The sequence below is a fragment of the Diceros bicornis genome, chromosome 2 (genome assembly GCF_020826845.1).
Source record: "Diceros bicornis minor isolate mBicDic1 chromosome 2, mDicBic1.mat.cur, whole genome shotgun sequence".
In the NCBI taxonomy this organism is placed as follows: domain Eukaryota; kingdom Metazoa; phylum Chordata; class Mammalia; order Perissodactyla; family Rhinocerotidae; genus Diceros; species Diceros bicornis.
Window position 1 is genome coordinate 35,621,194 of NC_080741.1, and position 22,437 is coordinate 35,643,630.

Consider the following 22,437-nt stretch of genomic DNA (forward strand, 5'->3'; position numbering starts at 1 on the left):
TAAGGAAACAGTATGTTATATGTTGGATAAACCTTAAACCAGCTTGTAAAGTTCTAATGAAGCTGTAATGTTTTGAATAAGGTCTTGTACTAATATCGCTACTAGAACCCGAGAAGTATAACCATTTTTCTGTAAATGAGATTCCGTCATTTAATCTCATCTTGCTACTTTAGGAAGTAGTCTCTTCTCCCTAAGTCAAGCCCCAGACTTAGCTTTTGAAGGGTTTGTTGGGATGAAGAAGAAATAAACTATGGGATTTATAAGGATTAAAAAAAACAACAACGACAGGTGTGGTGCTTCCAGAAGCAAGTTCTTTATTCCTGTCTTCTTAGTTTTCACTTGTTCCTATAGATATAGGGAAAGGCAGTTATAAAATGTGATGTTTTTAAATAGCCAGAGGACACTTTAGGTCTTACTAATGTAATATACATTGCAGAAGAAAACAAAATTTTTTATATATCTTAGCTTCTTTGTAAAGATGGGTCTCTAAGGCCTCTTTTAATTTGTAATATGGCTATTACATTTCCTTTATCAAATTTAAAATTCACATTTTACTCTTTCTTCCCCAGTTTCTCCTTACATCTTTAAACAGTCAGTTTGCTTGTTACTGGGAAGTAGTAAAATTATTTGTATGTCCCTTTCAGAAATGAAAAATGTTCATATGAGAATAATTTTGTCTATCTTAAAAAGTCATTCTCCCACATCTTATTAGAATTGCAGGGTGGCGCTAAAGATTGGGTTGAGAGAATTTGGGAGAGGCATTCACTTTTTAAAAAAAAACTTTTATGAAAATGTCAAACCAAAAGTAGAGAAGGCCATAATGAACCTCATATATCTACGATCTATATTTAATAATTATTATTTTTTGTTACACTTCTTTCAAAACAAATTACTTTATTGAAGTTAAAATATTGAAAGTTGCTCTGACAGTATTAATAAAAGAAGGGACATGTATAAAATCCAATAGTGTCCTCAGACTATTTTAAGATAGATGTTATTTTACTACTTGTGTTTCTCCTTTATTTCAATATGTTTCAGTGTCTCTTTACCTTTGATACGTCATTTCTCAGTTCACCTAGGTTTACTTGGGGAAAACTGTAATTTGTATGTATGAGCATGAGTATGTGTGTGAAATTTTCCAAATTTAAGTTTACATATATATGTATTATGTTATTTATGTATAATTATGTCAGTTGTATATGTATACAAATTTTATTACAATTACATATGTACGTGTGTGTGTATATATGTAAACTATACACACACACACATACACATACAGTATCATGGAAAATTCAAACATACAAAAGTAGAGGTAACACTATAAGGAACCTCCGTGTATACATCACCTAGCTTCAACAGTTATCAATTTATGGTCCATCTTCTTTCATCTATAACACCCTCCCCCAGCTATTTAAATGTTTTCTTTTTAAATATGTTGGACATGCTAAAATTGAAAACTGCTTTTATACACAATTGCTTGACTTTAATGAAGAAGGGAGTAGAAGACAAAAATTTAAGTCAGTGTTACTACTCATTACTGGTGCACCAAAAAGGAGACTTAACTAAAACATTAATTGAGCTACATGAGTGAAATGCCAGGAACTACATGATAGCTCCAAGGATGCACAAATGACTAAGAAAAGAAATTCCATTTTGAGGTGAACTAGAGTAGAGGTTCCAACGTATGATATTTTCAAAGCAAATTAAAGTGGACTGGGGAGAGGAGGATGGAATATTAGAGAAGGCTTCTTCAAGAATGAGTTTCAGGTTTGAAAGGATTGCATGAAGAAGGGAGAATAAAATGCATGGCTGTGGTGAGTTTCTATGTAGATGGAACAAAGAGTTAAGAAAGACCGTGCTAAAATTGCTCAATAAAAGGGTGAAACTAAAGATTGAAAGATATATTTATTTCTCAGTTATTTACTGTAATGGAGAAGAGTAGTTGCGTAGTCAATCCAAATGCCTTTTGTATTTGTTTTGGATTCAATTTTTTTCCTAGTTATTAACTTTTCTCTTTTTTTTTAAATTGAGATATAATTAACATATAATAATGTATTAGTTTTAGGTGTACAACATAATTATTTGATATATGTATATATTGTGAAATGATTACCACAATATGTTTAGTTAACTTCCATCACCACACCTAGTTACACATTTTTATTTCTTGTGATGAGGACTTTTAAGATCTACTCTCTTAGCAACTTTCAAATATACAGTACAGTATTATAATGCTCTATGTTACGTCCCCAGGGCTTATTTATATTATAACTGGAAGTTTGTACCTTATGACCCCACCTTCACCCCTTTTGCCCACCCCCGTACTCCCCATCTCTGGCAACCGCTGATCTGTTTTCTGTAACTGAGTTTGGTTTTTTTAGATCCCACATATAAGTGAGATCATACAGTATTTGTCTTTTTCTGTCTGGCTTATTTCACTTAGCATAATGCCCTCAAAGTCCAATCTTGTTGTCACAGATGACAGGATTGTCTTCTTTTTTGTAGCTAAATAATATTCGTGTGTGTGTGAGTGTGTGTACCATATTTTTTTTTACTATTCATTCGTCGGTGGACACTTAGGTTGTTTCTATGTCTTGGCTATGCTACACTGAACATGGAGTGCAGATATCTTTTCGAGATAGTGATTTCCTTTGTTATGATAAATACCCAGAAGTGGAATTGCTGGAATCATATGGTATTTCTATTTTTAATTTTTTGAGGAACCTGCATACTGTTTTCCATAGTGGCTGCTCCAATTTACATTCCTACCAACAGTGCACAAGGGTTTCCTTTTCTCCACATCCTTGCCAACACTTATTATTTCTTTTTTTTTTTATAATAGCCATTTTAACAGGTATGAGGTGATATCTCATTGTGGTTTTGATTTGCATTTTCCTGATTATTGGTGATGTTGAGCACCTTTTCATGTGCCTGTTGCCATTTGTATGTCTTCTTTGGAAAAATGTCAGTTCAGTTTGGATTGGGTTTTTAATACTCAAATTGAGATATCCTGGGAATTCACATAAAAGAAAATAATCAGACTGTATATGTGGTAGTAACAACTGAATCTGTAACACAGTGTCATGATATATTATAAATTTAGATTTGGGTGCTTCTGGTTTAATTTTCGTATATATATAATAATTTATATTATTTGTGTATATAATATACAGATTTAATAATTTGTGTAATGAGAAATACAAGCAATTATTATATGTAGTTAATCTTGAATCAAAATTTTCTTTTAGACTCCAAACAAATTTCTGCATTATATAGTTTAACGATGTCTTTAATAGCTAGGAAAACTTTATGAAAAATGATTACTATTTGATACTTATGTCTATGAGTTAGAATTTTTACAATTTATGAACGAAAACAAGATACCGAAATAAATTAGATGACATGGTTCACATCATTGCAACTATGATATGTAACCTCAGGTTTAAGATACTGTGTTCACTGAAGGAATCTAATTGTTCTTACTGATTAACTTCATAAGTAAATGTTATAGATTTGTACTTTAATTTCTGTTTAAAAAAGTACTTTGTCTTTTATGTTTCATGAAGATTTTATTTGAATAAAGGTTCCATGCCTTTAAAATTGGAAATTCAGTAGCTTATTCCATTTTGAATTTTGTATTGTGTATCTTAACTACATATTTCAATTAAGTTTCTTTACTTTGAATTAAAGTAATATTTCTCTGTGTTTTCTACTAATTGAAAAGATTGGCAGTTAATAAGAGATGATAATAGGATAGAATGAGATGGGAACAAAATACTACCTCTTATAACAAGAGCTTTAAAACCCTGAAGTTTGTCAAGTAGTCTTTGCAACATCTCTCTTTTTAACATAGTCACAGACATGTTTATTGATTTTCAAATTTAAACTTTGAAGGAATCTAGTGGTAAATTATTAGAATTATTAAGCATTTGCAAGGTTTCTGGTTACAAAATCAATGTAAAAATTTCAAGAGATTCCTGTCATCATGTCAAACAGAATTTTTAAAAAATAAATGAAAATGCCATTAACGATGGGAGTAAATCTAATAAGCAAAGATACGCAAGACCTCTAAAGAGAAATTATACATTTTCTGGAGAGACATTAAAGAAGACCTAAATGAAAGAGATAAACTGTATTTATGGATTGGATAAGTCAGTATTGTAAAGATGTTAATTCTTCCCAAATTGATATGTGGAGTTAATGGACTTTCAATCAAAACTCCAGTTTTTTTTGGTGGAATTGACTAGCTTTTTAAAAAATTTACATGGAAATACAAGGAATAAAATAAAAGGCACAGTTAAAAAATGTTCTACGCAAAAAGAAAAGACTCAAGTAAATAAAATTAGAAATGAAAGAGGTGGGCCGGCCCCGTGGCTTAGTGGGTAAGTGCGCGCGCTCTGCTGCTGGCGGCCCGGGTTCGGATCCCGGGCGCGCACCGACGCACCGCTTCTCCGGCCATGCTGAGGCCACATCCCACATACGGCAACTAGAAGGATGTGCAGCTATGACATACAACTATCTACTGGGGCTTTGGGGGGAAAAAATAAATAAATAAAATCTTTAAAAAAAAAAAAGAAAAGAAATGAAAGAGGAGAAATTACAATGGATACCACAGAAATATAGAGGATTATAAGAGAATATTATGAGAAATTATATGCCAACAAATTGGACAATCTAGAAGAAATGGATAAATTCTTAGACTCATGCAACCTCCCAAAACTGAACCAAGAAGAAATGGAGAATCTGAATAGACCAATCACAAGTAAAGAGATTGAAATAGTAATCAAAAACCTCCCCAAAAATAAAAGTCCAGGACCAGATGGCTTCTCCAGTGAATTTTAACAAACATTCAAAGAAGATTTAATACCCATCCTTCTCAAACTATTCCAGAAAATAGAGGAAGATGGAACACTTCCTAAATCATTCTACGAGGCCAACATCACCCTGATACCAAAGCCAGACAAAGACAATACAAAGAAGGAAAATTACAGGCCAATATCGCTGATGAACACAGATGCAAAAATCCTCAACAAAATATTGGCAAACTGAATACAGCAATACATTAAAAAGATCATACACCATGATCAAGTGGGATTTATACCAGGGACGCAGGGATGGTTCAACATCCACAAATCAATCAACGTGATACATCACATCAACAAAACAAGCATAAAAACCACATGGTCATCTCAGTAGACGCAGAGAAGGCATTTGACAAGATACAACATCCATTTATGATAAAAACTCTCAACAAAATGGGAATAGAAGGAAAATACCTCAACATAATAAAGGCTATTTATGACAAACCCACAGCCCACATCATACTCAACGGGGAAAGACTGAAAGCCATTCCTCTGAGAACAGGAATGAGGCAGGGCTGCCCACTCTCACCACTCCTGTTCAACATAGTACTGGAGGTTTTGGCCAGAGCAATTAGGCAAGAAAAAGGAATAAAGGGAATCCAAATAGGTAACGAAGAAGTGAAACTCTCACTATTTGCAGATGACATGATTTTATATATAGAAAACGCTAAAGAATCCGTTGGAAAACTATTAGAAATAATCAACAACTACAGCAAAGTCGCAGGGTACAAAATCAGTCTACAAAGATCAGTTGCATTTCTGTATGCTAATAATGAACTAACAGAAAGAGAGCTCAAAAAGATAATACCATTTACAATTGCATCAAAAACAATAAAATACCTAGGAATAAATCTTACCAAGGAAGTGAAAGACCTATACAATGAGAACTACAAGACATTATTGAAAGAAATCGATGATGACATAAAGAAAGGGAAAGATATCCCATGCATGTGGATTGGAAGAATAAACATAGTTAAAATGTCTATATTACCTAAAGCAATCTACAGATTCAATGCAATCCCAATCAGAATCCCAAGGACATTCTTCATGGAAATAGAAAAAAGAATACTAAAATTCATATGGGGCAACAAAAGACCCCAAATAGCTAAAACAATCCTAAGAAAAAAGAACAAAGCAGGAGGCATCACAATCCCTCACTTCAAAACACACTACAAAGCAATAGTAATCAAAACAGCATGGTACTGGTACAAAAACAGACACACAGATCAATGGAACAGAATTGAAAGCCCAGAAATAAAACCACACATATACGGACAGCTAATGTTCGACAGAGGAGCTAAGAACATACAATGGAGAAAGGAAAGTCTCTTCAATAAACGACGTTGGGAAAACGGGACAGCCACATGCAAAAGAATGAAAGTGGACCATCTGCTATTGCCATTCACAAAAATTAACTCAAAATGGATCAAAGACCTGAAGATGAGACCTGAAACTATAAAACTCAGAAGAAAGTATAGGCAACACACTATTTGACATTGGTCGTAAAGGAATCTTTTCGGATGACATGCCTACCCCAGACCAGGGAAACTAAAGAAAAAATAAACAAGTGGGACTTTATCAGATTAAAGAGCTTCTACAAGACAAATGAAACCAGAATCAAGATGAACAGACAACCCACCAGCTGGGAGAGAATATTTGCAAAACATGCATCTGACAAGGGGTTGATCTCCATATTATATAAAGAACTCACACAACTGAACAACAAAAAAACAGACAACCCAATCAAAAAAATGGGCAGAGGAAATGAACAGACACTTCTCCAGAGAAGATATACAGATGGCCAATAGGCACATGAAAAGATGTTCAACATCATTAATCAACAGGGAAATGCAAATCAAAACAACACTAAGATATCACCTCATGCCCGTTAGAATGACTATAATCACCAAGACAAAAAACAACAAATGTTGGAGAGGATGTGGAGAAACAGGAACCCTCATACACAGCTGGTGGGAATGTACAGTGGTGCAGCCTCTATGGAAAATGGTATAGAGATTCCTCAAAAAATTAAAAATAGAAATACCTTATAATCCAGCTATCCCACTACTGGGAATCTATCCAACGAACCTGAAATCAACAATCCAAAGAGGCTTATGCACCCCTATGTTCATTGCGGCATTATTCACCATAGCCAAGAAGTGGAAGCAACCTAAGTGTCCCTCAACTGACGATTTGATCAAGAAAATGTGGTGTGTGTATATATATATATATATATATATATATATACACACACACAATGGAATACTACTCAGCCATAAAAAAAGACAAAATCATCCCATTTGCAACAACATGGATGGGCCTGGAGGGTATTACGTTAAGTGAAATAAGCCAGAAAGAGAAAGACAAACACTGTATGGTCTCACTCATATGTGGAATATAAACCAACACATGGACAGAGAAAACTGTATTGTGGTTACCAGGGGCCGGGGGGGGTGGGGGGTGGGCACAAGGGGTGAAGGGAGACATATATATGGTGATGGACAAACAAAAGTGTACAACGCAAAATTTCACAATGTTAAAAACTAATAAAACATCAAAAAAAAAATGTTCTACCAGATATCAAGATTTAATTTGAAACTCTAGTAATAAAGGTTGCATATTATTGATGCAAGGATAGACATAGATATAAAGACCCCTTGAACAGAATAGAATCCAGAAACAGATCTGCACATTAGTGAACTCTTAATGTATGATATAGGTGGAACTGTAGAGCAATGAAGAAAAGATAATTGTTTCAATGAATAATGGGGGAACAATTATTTATAAGGAAGAAATAAAAATAAAATTGAACCTCTATTTCTCACCATAAAAAATAATCAATTGCAGGTGTATTAGAGACCTTAATAAGTAAGTTCAAACTGTAAATTGTCATGTCATCCTTATGACCTTGCGGGCAGCAAAGGACTTTTTCAACCAGGAAAAAAGCACTAACCCTGTAGCAAAAAATTGGTGAATTGGATTTGTGTCAAGAATTTTTTTTGTGTGTGTGAGGAAGATCGGCCTTGAGCTAACATCTGCCAATCCTCCTCTTTTTGCTGAGGAAGACTGGCCCTGGGCTAACATCCATGCCCATCTTCCTCCACTTTATATGGGACGCCGCCACAGCATGGCTTGACAAGCGATGCGTTGGTGCGCGCCCGGGATCCGAACCGGCAAACCCTCGGCTGCTGCAGCGGAGCGTGCACACTTAACTGCTTGCACCACCGGGCCGGCCCCAAGAATTTTTATTCTTTAAAAAATACCATAACAAGTGAAAAAAGAAGCCACGGAATGAGGGAAGCCTACAACTTATATAACTGACAAAAGAATCGTATCCAAGATATATAAAGAACTTATTCAAATCAACAAGAAAAAAATATGCAAAGTACTTCAACATACACATTACCCAAGAGAAAGTTTTAATGGCCAATAAATACAGGAAAAGTACTCAACCTCAGGAGGAATCACAGAAATGCAAATTAAGACTATAAGGAAATGTCAATACACAGTCACGTTTGTCGGCAAAAATTAAGTTCAATAATCTGAAGTGTTGGTACTGTTACTAAGCAACAAGTACTCTTGGATAGAGTGTCCACTTTTTATTTATTTATGTCTATAGTCAGTTAATTTAGCTGTTACACAGGGCTGATTAGTTGAGTGTAGTGTCACATGAGGAGAGGAGTGAATAGGGGGTACTGTATTAAGGGAGTGAAAAGAAAATAGTGACTGCTGTTACATTGAAAGTGCCCAGTGAGACAAGAGTATGCTGCCCTTTACAGTCCTGTTATTTCAGTTCCAGGAGATAAGAACATTCATAGTGGTAGGGTGTAAACTGGGCCAGAAAATAGGATAGAAAAATGAATGGCAATTCAGGCAGGTGGAAGTTAACTGAAACTCAAAGAGAATGGGTATATAAGAATCAATAAGGAAGTTGTGGGAGCCTTGCATACCAGGAGTGACTTAATTCTGGGGATGAAATAGAACTAAACATATTCTGCTTCCAATTATGTTTAGTTTTTAGATACTTGAGCTGGGTTTTCAATAGAATCTTAATGAACTTGCTTGTTTATTTTAACTCTTTAATCTGCCTTCAGGCTTGGATCTCGGGAAGTATAGTTAAGTTGTTCTTAGTCTTTAACTTTGGGAATACCATTTAAAATTGGCGTTAGATAGCTATCTGGGAAGCTATCTTGATTGTATCTCATCTCCATTTAAAAAGATGTTTATGAAATCAGTTATTCATTCAACAAATATTTGAGGGCTGCTTTGTGCCAGGTGCTGTACTAGATGTTGGAGACACAGTGATGTCCTCATGGGAATATTTATCTAGTGAGGTAAACACTAACGTGAAGTTGCGTTTGTGTCAAGTGCTAGGAAGAAAAGTACACTGAACTATTTCTGTCAGGACAGCATCCCTTTGAAATGTGCTGAAGTTTGAAGGAAGAGTTATTTCGGCTTAGAGGGAAGATTTCAATGATCCCGGGAGAGGGAATTAGCAGTCTGAAGATCCTGAGATAGGAGGGAACAAGGTGAGTCTGGAGGACTGAAAGATGGGTGTGTGGAAAGTAGGGAGATAGTAAAGTGTGAGATGAGACTGTGGAGTTATGTAAGAGCTGGAGTATATATGGCTTTGATTATGTTAAGAAGTGGAGGTTCCTTCCCTTTAATTTTAAGAGATGAAGCCTTTGTATAGTTCAGCCGAGGGTTGCAATATGGTGACATTTGCGTTTTGAAAAGATGTTCTTTGTTGAGACATGGTATACAGATTGGGGGATTGAGAGGTAGGCAGAATGGATGTAGGGAGATGAGTTAGAGGCTACTGCACTAGTCTACTTAAAAGATGGTGGCTTGGATTAGAATGCTAGTATCAGAGTAGGAAAAGAGTGGACAAATTTCAGAAACATTTAAGAAGTAAAATGACAACCTAGTTGTGATTTGTGTTTAAGATGTGACAGAGAAGGAACTCTCAAGGATGACACCTAGATTTTTGGCTTCTCAGCTTAGGTGGTAGGTAGGGAATGCTAAAAGTAGACATAGTGTGTGTATTCGTTTTGGGGGTGGGTAGGAGGTGTCCAATCATGAGTTTAGTTGGATATTGAGTTTGAAATGCCTTTGTGACATTCAAGGGAAAAAAACCGTGTAGGCAGGGAGATAACATTGGCAAATTGTGGACATACTGGTAATAATTGAAGGACCTGGGTATGACTGACATCTCTTGGGGAGAGTTAGAGTGAGTTAATGAGATAAGAGTGTCTTGGGTAAAGAAGGCTGCCTGTACAGAAAGCAGAGAAGATGAATGGAGATGGGGGTTAAAAGTCAGAAGACTGTTGTAGTTTTAAAAGCCAAAGGAAGAGAACGATTCAACAGAGAGAGAGGTCAAGAATTATGTAAGATGAAAAGTTAAAAATATCACTCAGAAAAACTTTGATGGTGAAGTTGGAATCCCATGTTTCTTAGTTTTCAAGACATATTAAGGGGCCAGCCCTGTGGCCTAGTGGGTAAAGTTCCACGCACTCCGTTTTGGCAGCCCAGGTTTGCATGTTTGGATCCCGGACATGGACCTACACCACTTGTCAGCCATGCTGTGGCAGCGACCCACAGACAAAATAGAGGAAGATTGGCACAGATGTTAGCTCAGGGCTGATCTTCCTCAATCACAAAAAGAGGAAGATTGGCAGCAGATGTTAGCTCAGGGTGAATCTTCCCCAGCAAAAAAAAAAAAATTTAATAATCCCTTCGAGTCAGTTTTCTTAAGTGAAAAATTATATTTGAAATTTAAAACCTTGATTCTTGCTAAAATACTATGCCTCTTCCATTAAACTATTTTTACAAGTTTTGGGAATGTTACTTTTTCTATTGTGTACTTACTTTCTTATGGTGGTTCTCTACCTACTATAGTTTGTAATTGTTGTTTATGAGCTCATTTGTCTCTTGAGTTGTTTTTGGTTTTTGCTTTTACTATTAATCTCAGTGTTTGGACCTTTTTTTCCATTTAACTTCTTGACTTGGAGATTCCTTTTAAATTTAGACTGTACTCTCAGGCATGGTGCAAAGATTAAGAATTTAGCTTTTTTATGGGAGTCTTTTTTCTCTTGGGGAGAGAAAAACTTTGTCACTCCCATGCTGGTGAATACAGTCATGCATTGTTTAACACATCTGATAAATGTGTCGTTAGGCAATTTCGTTGTGTGAACATCATAGAGTGTACTTATGCAAACCTAGATGGTATAGCCTACTATACACCCAGGCTATATGATATAGCCTATTGCTCCTAGGCTACAAACCTGTACAGTATGTTACTGTACTGAATACTGTAGGCATTTGTAACACAATGGTAAGTATTTGTGTATCTAAACATAGAAAAGATACAGTAAAAGCACAGTATAAAAGATAAAAAATGGTACACCTGTATAGGGCACTTACCGTGAATGGAGCTTGCAGGACTGGAAGTTGCTCTGGATGAGTCAGTGAGTGAGTGAGTGGTGAGTGAATGTGAAGGCCTAGGACATTACTGTACACCACTGTAGACTTTATAAACACCATACACTTAGGCTACACTAAATTTATAAAAAATATTTTTTTATTCAGTAATAAATTAACCTTAGCTTACTGTAATTTCACTTTATAAACTTTAATTTTTTTAACTTTTTGACTCTTTTGTAGTAACACTTAGCTTAAAACACAAACACATTGTACAGCCATACAAAAATATTTTCTTTGTATGCTTATTCTATGAGCTTTTTTCTATTTTTAAATTTTTTTACTTTTTAAACTTTTTGGTTAAAAACTAAGACATGAACATGAACTAGTCTAGGTCAAGATCATCAATATCACTGTCTTCCACCTCCACATCTTGTGCCACTGGAAGATCTTTCAGGACCACCGTCACATATGTGGTCCCTTATTGACCAAAACGTCGTTATGCGTCACATGACTACATTGTTTTCTGTCTCCTTTACTGAGAAGAAAAGTAAAGGTGTGGTTCCACCTTTAAGGATGATAAATACTTTGTATCTAGCATTTGGGGATTTCCCTTTTAAAATTAAGCTCAGATACTTTTTTTTGGAGGGTGGATAGCATTTCTAACATTAGCTTAGTTTTCCATGTTGCTGACAAAGTTGTTTTTTTAACTTTAAATTCTGATTTTAAAATCTTTTTCCCTCAGGCAGAAATTTGGGCATATTATTCCTTTGCCTTATAGCATTCAGTGGTTCCACTTGATTGATATTCCTTTGAAGAATGTCTGTTTACTTTCTATGGATGATTTTAAGTTATACTTTATCCTTAGCATTTTGAAATTTTCTGAGATGTGTGTGAAGTTTTTTGTGTCTTTTCCCAATCTTCTATGGCACCTAGTGATTTTTTTTTAAAGATAAATGGGAAAATTTCTGGATTTATCTTTTAGATTTTTAAACTTTTTCATAAAACTTTTTTTTCCAGCTTTATTGAGGTATAATTGACAAAATTATATATATTTAAAGTATACTGCGTGATGATTTGATATATATGTACATTGTGAAATGATTACCACAGTCAATTTAATTAACACATCCATGGCCTCACATAGCTAATTTTTGGTGAGAACTCTTAAAATCTACACTCTCAGCAACTTCAAGTATATAATACAGTATTAACTATAATCACCATGCTGTATATTAGATACTTAGAATTTGTTCATGTTATAACTGAAAGTTTGTACCCTTTGACCAGCATCTCCCCATTTGTCCCATTGTTCATCCCCTGCTGGCAACCACCATTCTACTGTTTCTGAGTTAAACTTTTTTTTTTTTTTTTTAAGATTCCACATATAAGTGTTACCATACAGTATTTTTCTTTGTCTTTCTGGCTTAGTTCACTTAGCATAATGCCCACCAGTTTCATCCATGTTATCACAAATGGCAATATTTCCCTTCTGTTTTGTGGCTGAATAATATTCCAGTTTATATATATATATATGTTACATTTTCTTTGTAATGTAATATGTATATTACATTTTCTTTGTCTATTCATCCATGAACACACTTAGGTTGTTTCCATATCTTGGCTATTATGAAAAATGCTGCAATGAACATGGGAGTGCAGGTACTCTTCCAGATACTGATTTTGTTTCCTTCGGATATATACCCAAAAATAGGTCCATATGCTGGATCATATGGTAGTTCTGTTTTAATTTTTTGAGAAAGCCTCATACTGTTTTCTATAATGGCTATACCAATTTACATTCCCACCAGCAGTATACAAGGGTTCCCTTTTCTCCACATCCTTGACAACATTTGTTATGTCTTGTCTTTTTGATAATAGCCATCCTAATAGATGTGAGGTGGATCTCATTTGTGGTTTTGATTTGCATTTCCCTGATGATTAGTGATGATGAGTGATATTTTCATATACCTTTTGGCCATTTGTATATCTTTGGGAAAATGTCTGTTCAGGTCCTTTGACCATTTTTTAATCGGATTATTTGGTTTTTTTGCTATTGAGTAGGATGGTTCTATATATATTTTAGATATTAACCCCTTATTAGATATATGGTTTGTAAATATTTTATCTCATTCCATAGGTTGCCTTTTCCAATTGTTTATTGTTTCCTTTGCTGTGCATAAGGTTTTTAGTTTGATATAGTCCCACTTGGGGTGTTTTTTTGTTTTTTGTTTTTTTTTGCCTTTTTCGGTGTCATATCTAAAAAAAATCATTGCCAAGGTCAATGTCAAGGAGCTTTTTTCTCTGTTTTCTTCTAGGAGTTTTATTGGTTTCACGTCTTATATTTAAGTTTATAATCCATTTCAAGTTAATTTTTGTGTATGATGTAAGATAAGGATCTGGTTTTATTCCTGTGCATGTAATATCCAGTTTTCCCAACACCATTTATTGAAGAGACTATCCTTTTCCCATTGTTTGTTTTGGGCGCCCTTGTCAAAAATTAGTTGACCGTATATATGTGAGTTTATTTCTGGGCTCTCTATTCTGTTCTGTTGGTCTATGTCCTTTTTTTAATGCTGGTCCCATACTGTTTTGATTACTATAGCTTTGTAATATAGTTTGAGATCAGGAAGTGTGATGCTTCCAGCTTTATTATTATTTTTCAAGATTGCTTTGGCTATTCAGGGTCTTTTGTGGTTCTGTATGAAATTTTTGTATTATTTTTTCTATTTCTGTGAAAAATGCCATTGGAATTTTGATAGGGATTGCATTGAATCTGTAGATTGTTTTGGATAGTATGGACATTTTAACAATATTAATGCTTAAATCAAAGAGTGCAGGATATCTTTCCATTAGTTTGTGTCTTTCATCAGTGTCCTATAGCTTTCACTGTACATGTCTTTCACCTCCTTGGTTAAATTTATTCCTATTTTATTGATTTTGATACTGTTGTAAATAAGATTGTTTTTTTTTTCGTGAGGAAGATTAGCCCTGAGCTAACACCTATCACCAATCTTCCTCTTTTTGCTTGAGGAGGAGTGGCCCTGAGCTAACATCTGTGCCCCTCTTCCTCTATTTTGTATGTGGGATGCCACCACAGCATGGCTTGATGAGTGGTGTAGGTCTGCGTTCGGGATCCGAACATGCGAACCCGAGCCACTGAAGCAGAGCACACTGAACTTAACCACTACACTACCAGGCCAGCCCCAGGATTGCTTTCTTTATTTCTCTTTCAGATAGTTCATAACTTATAGAAATGCAACTGATTTTTGAATATTGATTTTGTGTCCTGCAACTTTACTGAATCTGCTTATTAGTTCTAACAGTTATTTGGTAGAGTCTTTAGGGTTTTCTGTATACAAGATCATGTCATCTGCAGAGACAATTTTACTTCTTCTTCTCAGTTTAGATGCCTTTTATTTCTTTTTCTTACTTAATTCCTCTGGCTAGAACTTCCAGTACTATGTTGAATAGAAGTGGTGAGAGTGGGCACCCTTGTCTTGTTCCTGATCTTAGAAGAAAAGCTTTCATCTTTAGTGTGTTTGTCATGTTAGCTGTGTGTTTGTCATAAATGGCCTTTATTATGTTGAGGTACATGCCTCTATACCTAATTTTTGAGTGTTTGTCATGAAAGGATGTTGAATTTTGTCAAATGCCTTTTCTGCATCTATTGAGATGATCATATGATTTTTATCCTTCATTGTGTTTATGTGGTGTATTACATTTATTGATTTTTGTATATTGAACCATCCTTGACTCCCAGGGATACATCCCTGTTGATCATGGTGTGTATGATCCTTTTAATATGCTGTTGAATTTGGTTTGCTAGTGTTTTCTTGAGGATTTTTGCGTCTGTTTTCATCAGGGACATTGGTCTGTAATTTTCTTTTCTTGTAGTGTCCTTGTCTGGCTTTAGTATCAGGGTAATGCTGGCCTTATAAAATGAGTTTGGAAGTGTTCCCTCTTCTTCAGTTTTTTGGAAGAGTTTGGGAAAGATTGGCATTAATTCTTTTTTAAATGTTTAGTAGAATTCACCAGTGAAGCCATGTGGTCCTGGGCTTTTCTTTGTTGAGAGGTTTTTGATTTCAGATTCAGTCTCCTTACTCATCATTGGTCTCCTCACATTTTCTATTTCTTCCTGGTTCAGTCTTGTTGTAGGTGGTATGTTTCTAAAAATTTGTCCATTTCTTATAAGATTATCCAGTTTGCTGTGTATAATTGTTTGTAGTAGTCTCTTATGATCCTTTGTATTTCTGTGGTATCAATTGTAATGTTTCCTCTTTCATTTCTGATTTTTATTTATCTGAGTTTTCTCTCTTTTTTCTTAGTCTAGTTTAAGATTTGTTGATTTTGTTTATCTTTTTAAAAAAGTTCTGAGTTTTGTTGATCTTTTCTATTGTTTTTCTAGTCTATTTCATTTATTTCTGCTCTGATCTTTGGTATTTCCTTCCTTCTGCTAACTTTGGGAACGGTTTATTCTTTTTCTAATTCCTTGAGGTGTTGAGTTACGTTGTTTATATGAGATCTGTTTTTTATTAATATAGACATTTGTTGCTATAAACATCCTTTTTAGAACTGCTTTTGCTGCATTCTGTAAGTTTTGGTATGTTGTGTTTCCATTTGTGTTTGTCTCAAGATATTTTTTTATTTTCCTCTGGTTTGGGGTGTATGTATTAATTTATAATTGTTATATCCTCTTGATGAATTGATCCCTTGATCATTATATAATGAATGACCTTTTGTCTGTTATGGTTTTTGACTTATAGTTGATTTTGTCTGATGTAAGTATAGCCACTCCTGCTCTCTTTTGTTTTCCATTTGCATAGAATATCTTCTCCATCCCTTCACTTTCAGCCTATCTATGTTCTTAAAGCTGAAGTGAGTCTTTTTTAGGCAGCATATATTTGAGTCTTGTATTTTTAATATTTTCCCCACCCTATGTCTTTTGATTGGAGAATTTAATTCATTTACATTAAAGGTAATCATTGATAGGTACTAAAGACTTATTGACGTCTTGTTAATTGTTTTCTAGCTGTTCTTTAGTTCCTTTGTTCCTTTCTTCTCTTGCTCTCTTCCTTCGTGATTTCATGATTTTCCTTGGTGGTATTCTTAGGTTCTTTTCTCTTTATCTTTTGTGTATCTACTATAGGTTTTTTGCTTTGTGGCTACCCTGAGGTTTACATAAAACATTTTATAGTTACAACAATCAACTTTAAGCTGATAATTTAACTTCAATCACATGTAAAATCTCTACCCTTTTACTCTCTCCCTCATTTTATATTATAGATGTCACAATTTATGTCTTTCCATTATTATGTATTTTAACAAGTTATTGTAACTATAGATGTTCTCAGTATTTTTGTTTCAGCCTTTATACTAGAGTTAAGTGATTTACACACTATTACAGTACTAGAATATTCTGAATTTGATTATGTACTCATCTTACCCATGAGTTTTATTTTTTCATATGTTTTTATGTTACTAATTGTCCTTTCATGTCATCTTTGAAGAACTCCTTTTAAGCATTCCTTGTAAGGCAGGTCCCGTAGTGATGAACTCACTGAATTCAGATTTTTTTTTTTTGTCTGGGAAAGTCTTTTCTGAAGGATAGCTTTGCTGAATAAAGTATTCTTGGTTGGCAGGTTTTTGCTTTTAGCACTTTGAATATGTCATACTACTCTATTCTGATCTGCAAGGTTTCTGAGAAATCTGATGGTAGCCTTATGCAGGTTTCCATGTATGAGATAAATTTCTTTTCTCTTGCTGCTTTCCGAATTCTCTGTCTGTCTTTGATTGTTGACAGTTTTATTATAAAGTCTCTTAGTGAAATCCTATATGGGGTTGAATATGTATTGGGACCTATGAGCTACAAGTACCTGAATGTCCATCCGTATCTCTCCCCAAATTTGGGAAGTTTTTAGCCATTTTTTCTTTAAATGACTTTCTACCCCTTTCTCTCTTTCTTATCCTTCTATGACTCTCATAATGCAAATATTGTTTCCCTTGATGATGTCCCATAATTAATATAGACTATTTTTCACTCTTTTTCACTCTTTTTTCTCCTCTGATAACTTCAAATGACCTCTTTTCTATTTCACAGATTCTCTCTTCTGCTTGTTCAAGTCTGCTGTTGATATTCTCTACTCTACATTTCATTTCATTATTGTATTCATCAGCTCCAATATTTCCCTTTGGTTCTTTTTTTTGGATTTCTGTCTCTGTTGAACTTCTCATTTTGTCATGTATTGTTTTCTTGATTTTGTTGAGTTGTCTACCTGGGTTCTCGTGTAGCTTGCTGAGGTTCCTTAAAACAATTATTTTGAAATCTTTGTCGAGCAGTTCACAGATCTATATCTTTGTGGTCAGTTACTAGAAATAATTTTGTTCCTTTGGTGGTGTCATGTTTCCTTGATTTTTCATGTTTCTGGGGGCCTTGCATTGATGTCTGCCCATTTGATGGACTGGTTTTAGTGGGGAAAGACCTTCACCTGTAGGTAGGTGTAACGGTGCTGGCTGGATAGGCTCTGGCAGTTCTTGCCCCAGGGAAGACCCAGGGGTGTAGTCACTATACAGCTTCAACCGCTGAAGTTAGTTTGGTGAAGATTGCAGGGGTCCTCAATGGCCAGAGCGGCAAGCAGCTGTAGGGCTGGCAAGGGCTGTTGGGGACCTCTTGATCTCCTTTTCTCCTACAGGGAATTGTCATGGCCAAGGGGATCTCTCTTGGCACTGGGTTTGGCTCACGGGCACCCTCTTAGTGGTGGTGGTATTGGTAGGTACACATGGATTAGCCACAGAGCTGGGACTGGAGCATAGGTACTCGTGAAGCAGCTGTGAAGCCAGGGTCCAGCATTCAGGCACACATAGGGTGGCTGCAGAGCCGGAATCTGAAGTAAAAGTACTCACAAAGCAACAGTGGCTCTGGGGTCCAGAGTATTTGTGGGATTAGGAGGAGCATGGCAGCCCTGGTCCTGGGGCAGTGCAACAACAACTCCTTCTTTTTGGGGGTGCAGCAGCGTCTCCCTCTGCAGGGGGTCTGTGGTAGCAGTGGCTTTTGGTTACCTCAGTGGCGAAAGCTGCTGTTGTCCTCTGGAGCAGGCCACTGGGGTCTGTACTGATAAACACCACAAGGTCCTCCTTTGTGAAAGCTGCAGGGAATCTGCGGCTGTCATGGGGGCTGTTGAGGTCCTCAGTGGCAAAGCCTACCTAGGTCCTCCACAGAGCAGGCCACTGGGGACTGTGATGGCATCCAACACATGGCTGATACTGATAGCCTCCACCCTTCTTTGTTCCTAGCTGTCTTCATATGTCTCAGCTGAGCCTGTCTCGCTGTTACCCTTTCTGTGTGGTTATTCTCCATTTTTTGCTCCATTGTGCTGCTGTAGGATCTTAACTGTACCCTTGAGCTCTCCCAGGGATATTTTCCTTCATGGGTGGCTGTCTATTTCTTGTTTTTCCTTGGGAGGGACTGGTATCTCCTGCTATGCCATCTTGCTGACGTCACTCCTCAAAATGCTTTCTGTCTTCTTCTAATTTGCTGTTCATTTTTGACCTTTTTACTATTTAGCGTATCTTTTATTTCATTTATCTTGACAATCATTTTTGACTTCAAAAACTTAAATAGTTCTTTTCTCATAGGTCTTTATTTCGTAATAATAGTAGCAGTAGTCTCTGAGTGCTTTAGAGACATTGTACTGTTTACTCATCATAGCTACCTTATGACGTAGATACTGTTGCTATCCCTCTTTTACAGATGAAGGAACTAGAGCACAGAGAGAACGTAAGTCATTTGCCCGGTCAAGGTCACATAGCTAGTAAGTGTGGAGCTAAGATATTCAAACCCTGGCAGTATGATTCTAACATATGTACACTTAACCTCTAGGTTAAACTTCCTTTCAGGCTGCTGTGGCTTGTCTTAGCCCTCTGAAGATATTCTTATTTCTGTTTCCTATGGTATTAGTTCCTCCATTTGTTTATTTTGATGCTTAGCTTTCATGTTACTTACTTTTCTCAAATGTTTGATTTTTGGATGTGTGCTTATTTTTGTATTGATCACGTCTGTCTAAAAATGCTATGGTGCTTGTATCTAGTGGTTGTGGGAGGGAGAGTGATGACTTGCTGCTGGGAAGGATATATCAAACAGATGTTGGATATGAGGATATCCTATTCATCTTCTTTCTGTCCAGGATTGTTGTGCTTTTTGACTCACTTGTCTACATGTAGCGCAGATACCTCTGATGCCCACTGCCTTTCTTGGCCATGGTAGGGGAAGGGAATCCACCTGCCTGGCTCTTCCTAATGCCATTACCCTGAGGATTGCTGCAAGATTCTCTCCTGTCCACCATAGCTGCTTTATACTAAACATGGAATATCCCTGAAATTACCTCCTTTCCCTCCCCCACCTGCTCCAGTAGTTTGCAATTTACTTCTGGTTGCCATTTGGGCTGTGGTTTCTTCAATTTCATTTCTTCTCATTTGTCTTTTGTCTTTCGTTGATTGAAATTCTCATTCCTTAAGGTCATATTCTTGTTTTACAGTGTTGTTATAGTTTATTCTCTCATGGTTTTAGTGCTATTATAATTTATTCTTTTTTGGGGAGTTATTTTATTGAAGTCATATTGGCTTATAGCATTGTTTAAATTTCAGATGTACATTATTATATTTCAGTTTCTGTATAGACTGTATCATGTTCACCACCAATAGTCTAATTTTTATCTGTCACCATACATATATGCCCCTTTACCCCTCCCCCCACCCCCTTCCCCTCTGATAACCACTAATCTATTCTCCTTATCTGTTTATCTTCCCCATAAGAGTGAAATCATATGGTATTTGTCTTTCTGTGACTTATTGTGCTTAGCATAATACCCTCAAGGTCCATCCGTGTTGTTGCGAATGGCACAGTTTTGTCTTTTTTATGGCTGAGTAGTATTCCCTTGTATGTCTCTACATCTTCTTTATCCATTCATCCATTGATGGGCACTTGGGTTGCTTCCACGTCTTGACTATTGTGAATAATGCTGCGATGAACATAGGGGTGCCTAAATCTTTCTGAATTAGTGTTTTCATGTTCTTTTGATAAATACCCAGTAGTTGAACAGCTGAATCATATTGTATTTCTATTTTTAATTTTTTGAGAAATCTCCATACTGTTTTCCATAGTGTCTGCACCAGTTTGCATTCCCACGGGCAGTGTATGAGAGTTCCCTTTTCTCCACATCCTCTCCAACACTTTTTTCTTGTCTTGTTAATTACAGCCATTCTGATGGGAGTGAGTGATAGCTCATTGTAGTTTTGATTTGCATTTCCCTAATAATTAGTGATGTTGAGCTTCTTTTCATGTGCCTGTTGGCCATCTGTATATCTTCTTTGGAAAAATGTCTGTTCATATCCTCTGCCCGTTTTTTGATTGGTTTGTTTTTTTGTTGTTGAGTTATATGAGTTCTTTATATATTTTGGAAATTAACCTCTTCTCAGATATATGATTTGCAAATATTTTCTTCTAGTTGGTAGGTTTTCATTTGTTGATGGTTTCCTTTGCCATGCAGAAGCTTTTTAGTCTGATGTAGTCCCATTTGTTTATTTTTTCTTTTGTTTTCCTTGCCTGAGTAGACTTGATACTCGAAAATATACCGCCAAGACCTATGTCAAAGAGCGTACTGCCTATATTTTCTTTTAGTTTCATGGTTTCAGGTCTTACATTCAAATCTTTAATCCATTTTGAGTTAATTTTTGTGTATGATGTAAGATAATGGTCTACTTTCATTCTTTTGCACTTGGCTGTCCAGTTTTCCAACACCATTTATTGAAGAGACCTTCCTTTCTCTACTGTATGTTCTTGGCTCCTTTGTCAAAGATTAGCTCTTCATAGATATGTGGCTTTGTTTCTAGGCTCTCAATTCTGTTCCGTTGATCTATGTGTCTGTTTTTGTGCCAGCACCATGCTGTTTTGATTACTATACCTTTGTAGTATATTTTGAAGTCAGAGAGTATGATACCTCTATTCTTTATTTCTGTAATTTTTAGGGTTGTAGGATTGGAAGTGGTTATGTCGAATATGGTCCTTTCGTTTTGATACTGTCTTCTGTCAGTGGTTCTTAATCATTTGAGAGCCATTGACTGCTTTGGTCATTTGGTGAATTCTCTGTACCCTCATCTTTTTTTTATATTGAAATGTATAGCAATCGACCACCTGTGCCCCAAGCAATGGCCAAAAGTTAATTTGAGAATTATTAGTTTTGTGGGCATGGTTTTTTGGGAGGGAAGAGGTTTTGTTTTCAGTTATGTTAGAGGTATAAGACTGTTCCTTAGAAAATAATCTCTTATTCAAGTTTGAGGAAAATTGCTATAAAAGATATATTTAGCCATAGAGTTAAATATAAAGACATTTATTTTTAAAATAAAATATTAGAAAGATGAAGGTATTTCTTTCTAGTAAGCAAAGTTTTATAACATTTCTTTCTTTCCTGTTTTCCCTAGGTTTAACTATAGATCAACACATCATCTTGCATCTCATGGGTTCTATGAATTTTTAAATTGGTTTGATGAAAGAGCATGGTATCCACTAGGAAGAATAGTAGGTGGTACTGTAAGTATATTTGGAGTTATTTATATTAGTCGCAAAATTTTATAGTTATTTGAGTAAATTATTAATTGCTGAGGTAATGGGGATTCTTGAAAGCTTTGTATAGTTAACCAATACATTTTTCTGTGGCTAATTATCCAGTATTTAATTTACTAAGTCTCTTTTCTTGACACCTGCACCCTCAACCTGTTTTTGAGTTATCTCACAGTAGTCACTATTTCTGACAAGTGGTGCAGGCTGGGAGGGGGATCTGTTGTCACAGTATATCTTAAGTTCAGGTTGTGTTTTTTGGTTTTTTTTTTTTGGTGAGGAAGATCAGCCCTGTGCTAACATCTGCCAATCCTCCTCTTTTTTGTGCTGAGGAAGACTGGCCCTGGGCTAACATCTGTGCCCATCTTCCTCCACTTTATATGGGACGCCACCACAGCATGGCTTGCCAAGCAGTGCATCAGTGCACACCCGGGATCCGAACCGGCGAACCCCAGGCCGCTGCAGTGGAGCGCGCGCACTTAACCACTTGTGCCACTGGGCCGGCCCCCAGGTTGTGTGTTTTTGTTTTGTTCTGTAGCG

The 22,437-nt window shown here is 35.9% G+C and overlaps 1 protein-coding gene across 2 annotated transcripts in view; it reads left to right on the forward strand.

Moving 5' to 3' along the window:
• Positions 1-22,437, forward strand: part of STT3B (STT3 oligosaccharyltransferase complex catalytic subunit B) — a 114,689-nt gene that overhangs the window by 29,997 nt on the left and 62,255 nt on the right. For both annotated transcript variants that reach the window (XM_058554333.1, XM_058554324.1), the window contains exon 2: positions 21,762-21,870. In XM_058554333.1, the coding sequence (XP_058410316.1) occupies positions 21,762-21,870 (109 nt within the window). The remainder of the gene's footprint in view (positions 1-21,761; positions 21,871-22,437) is intronic.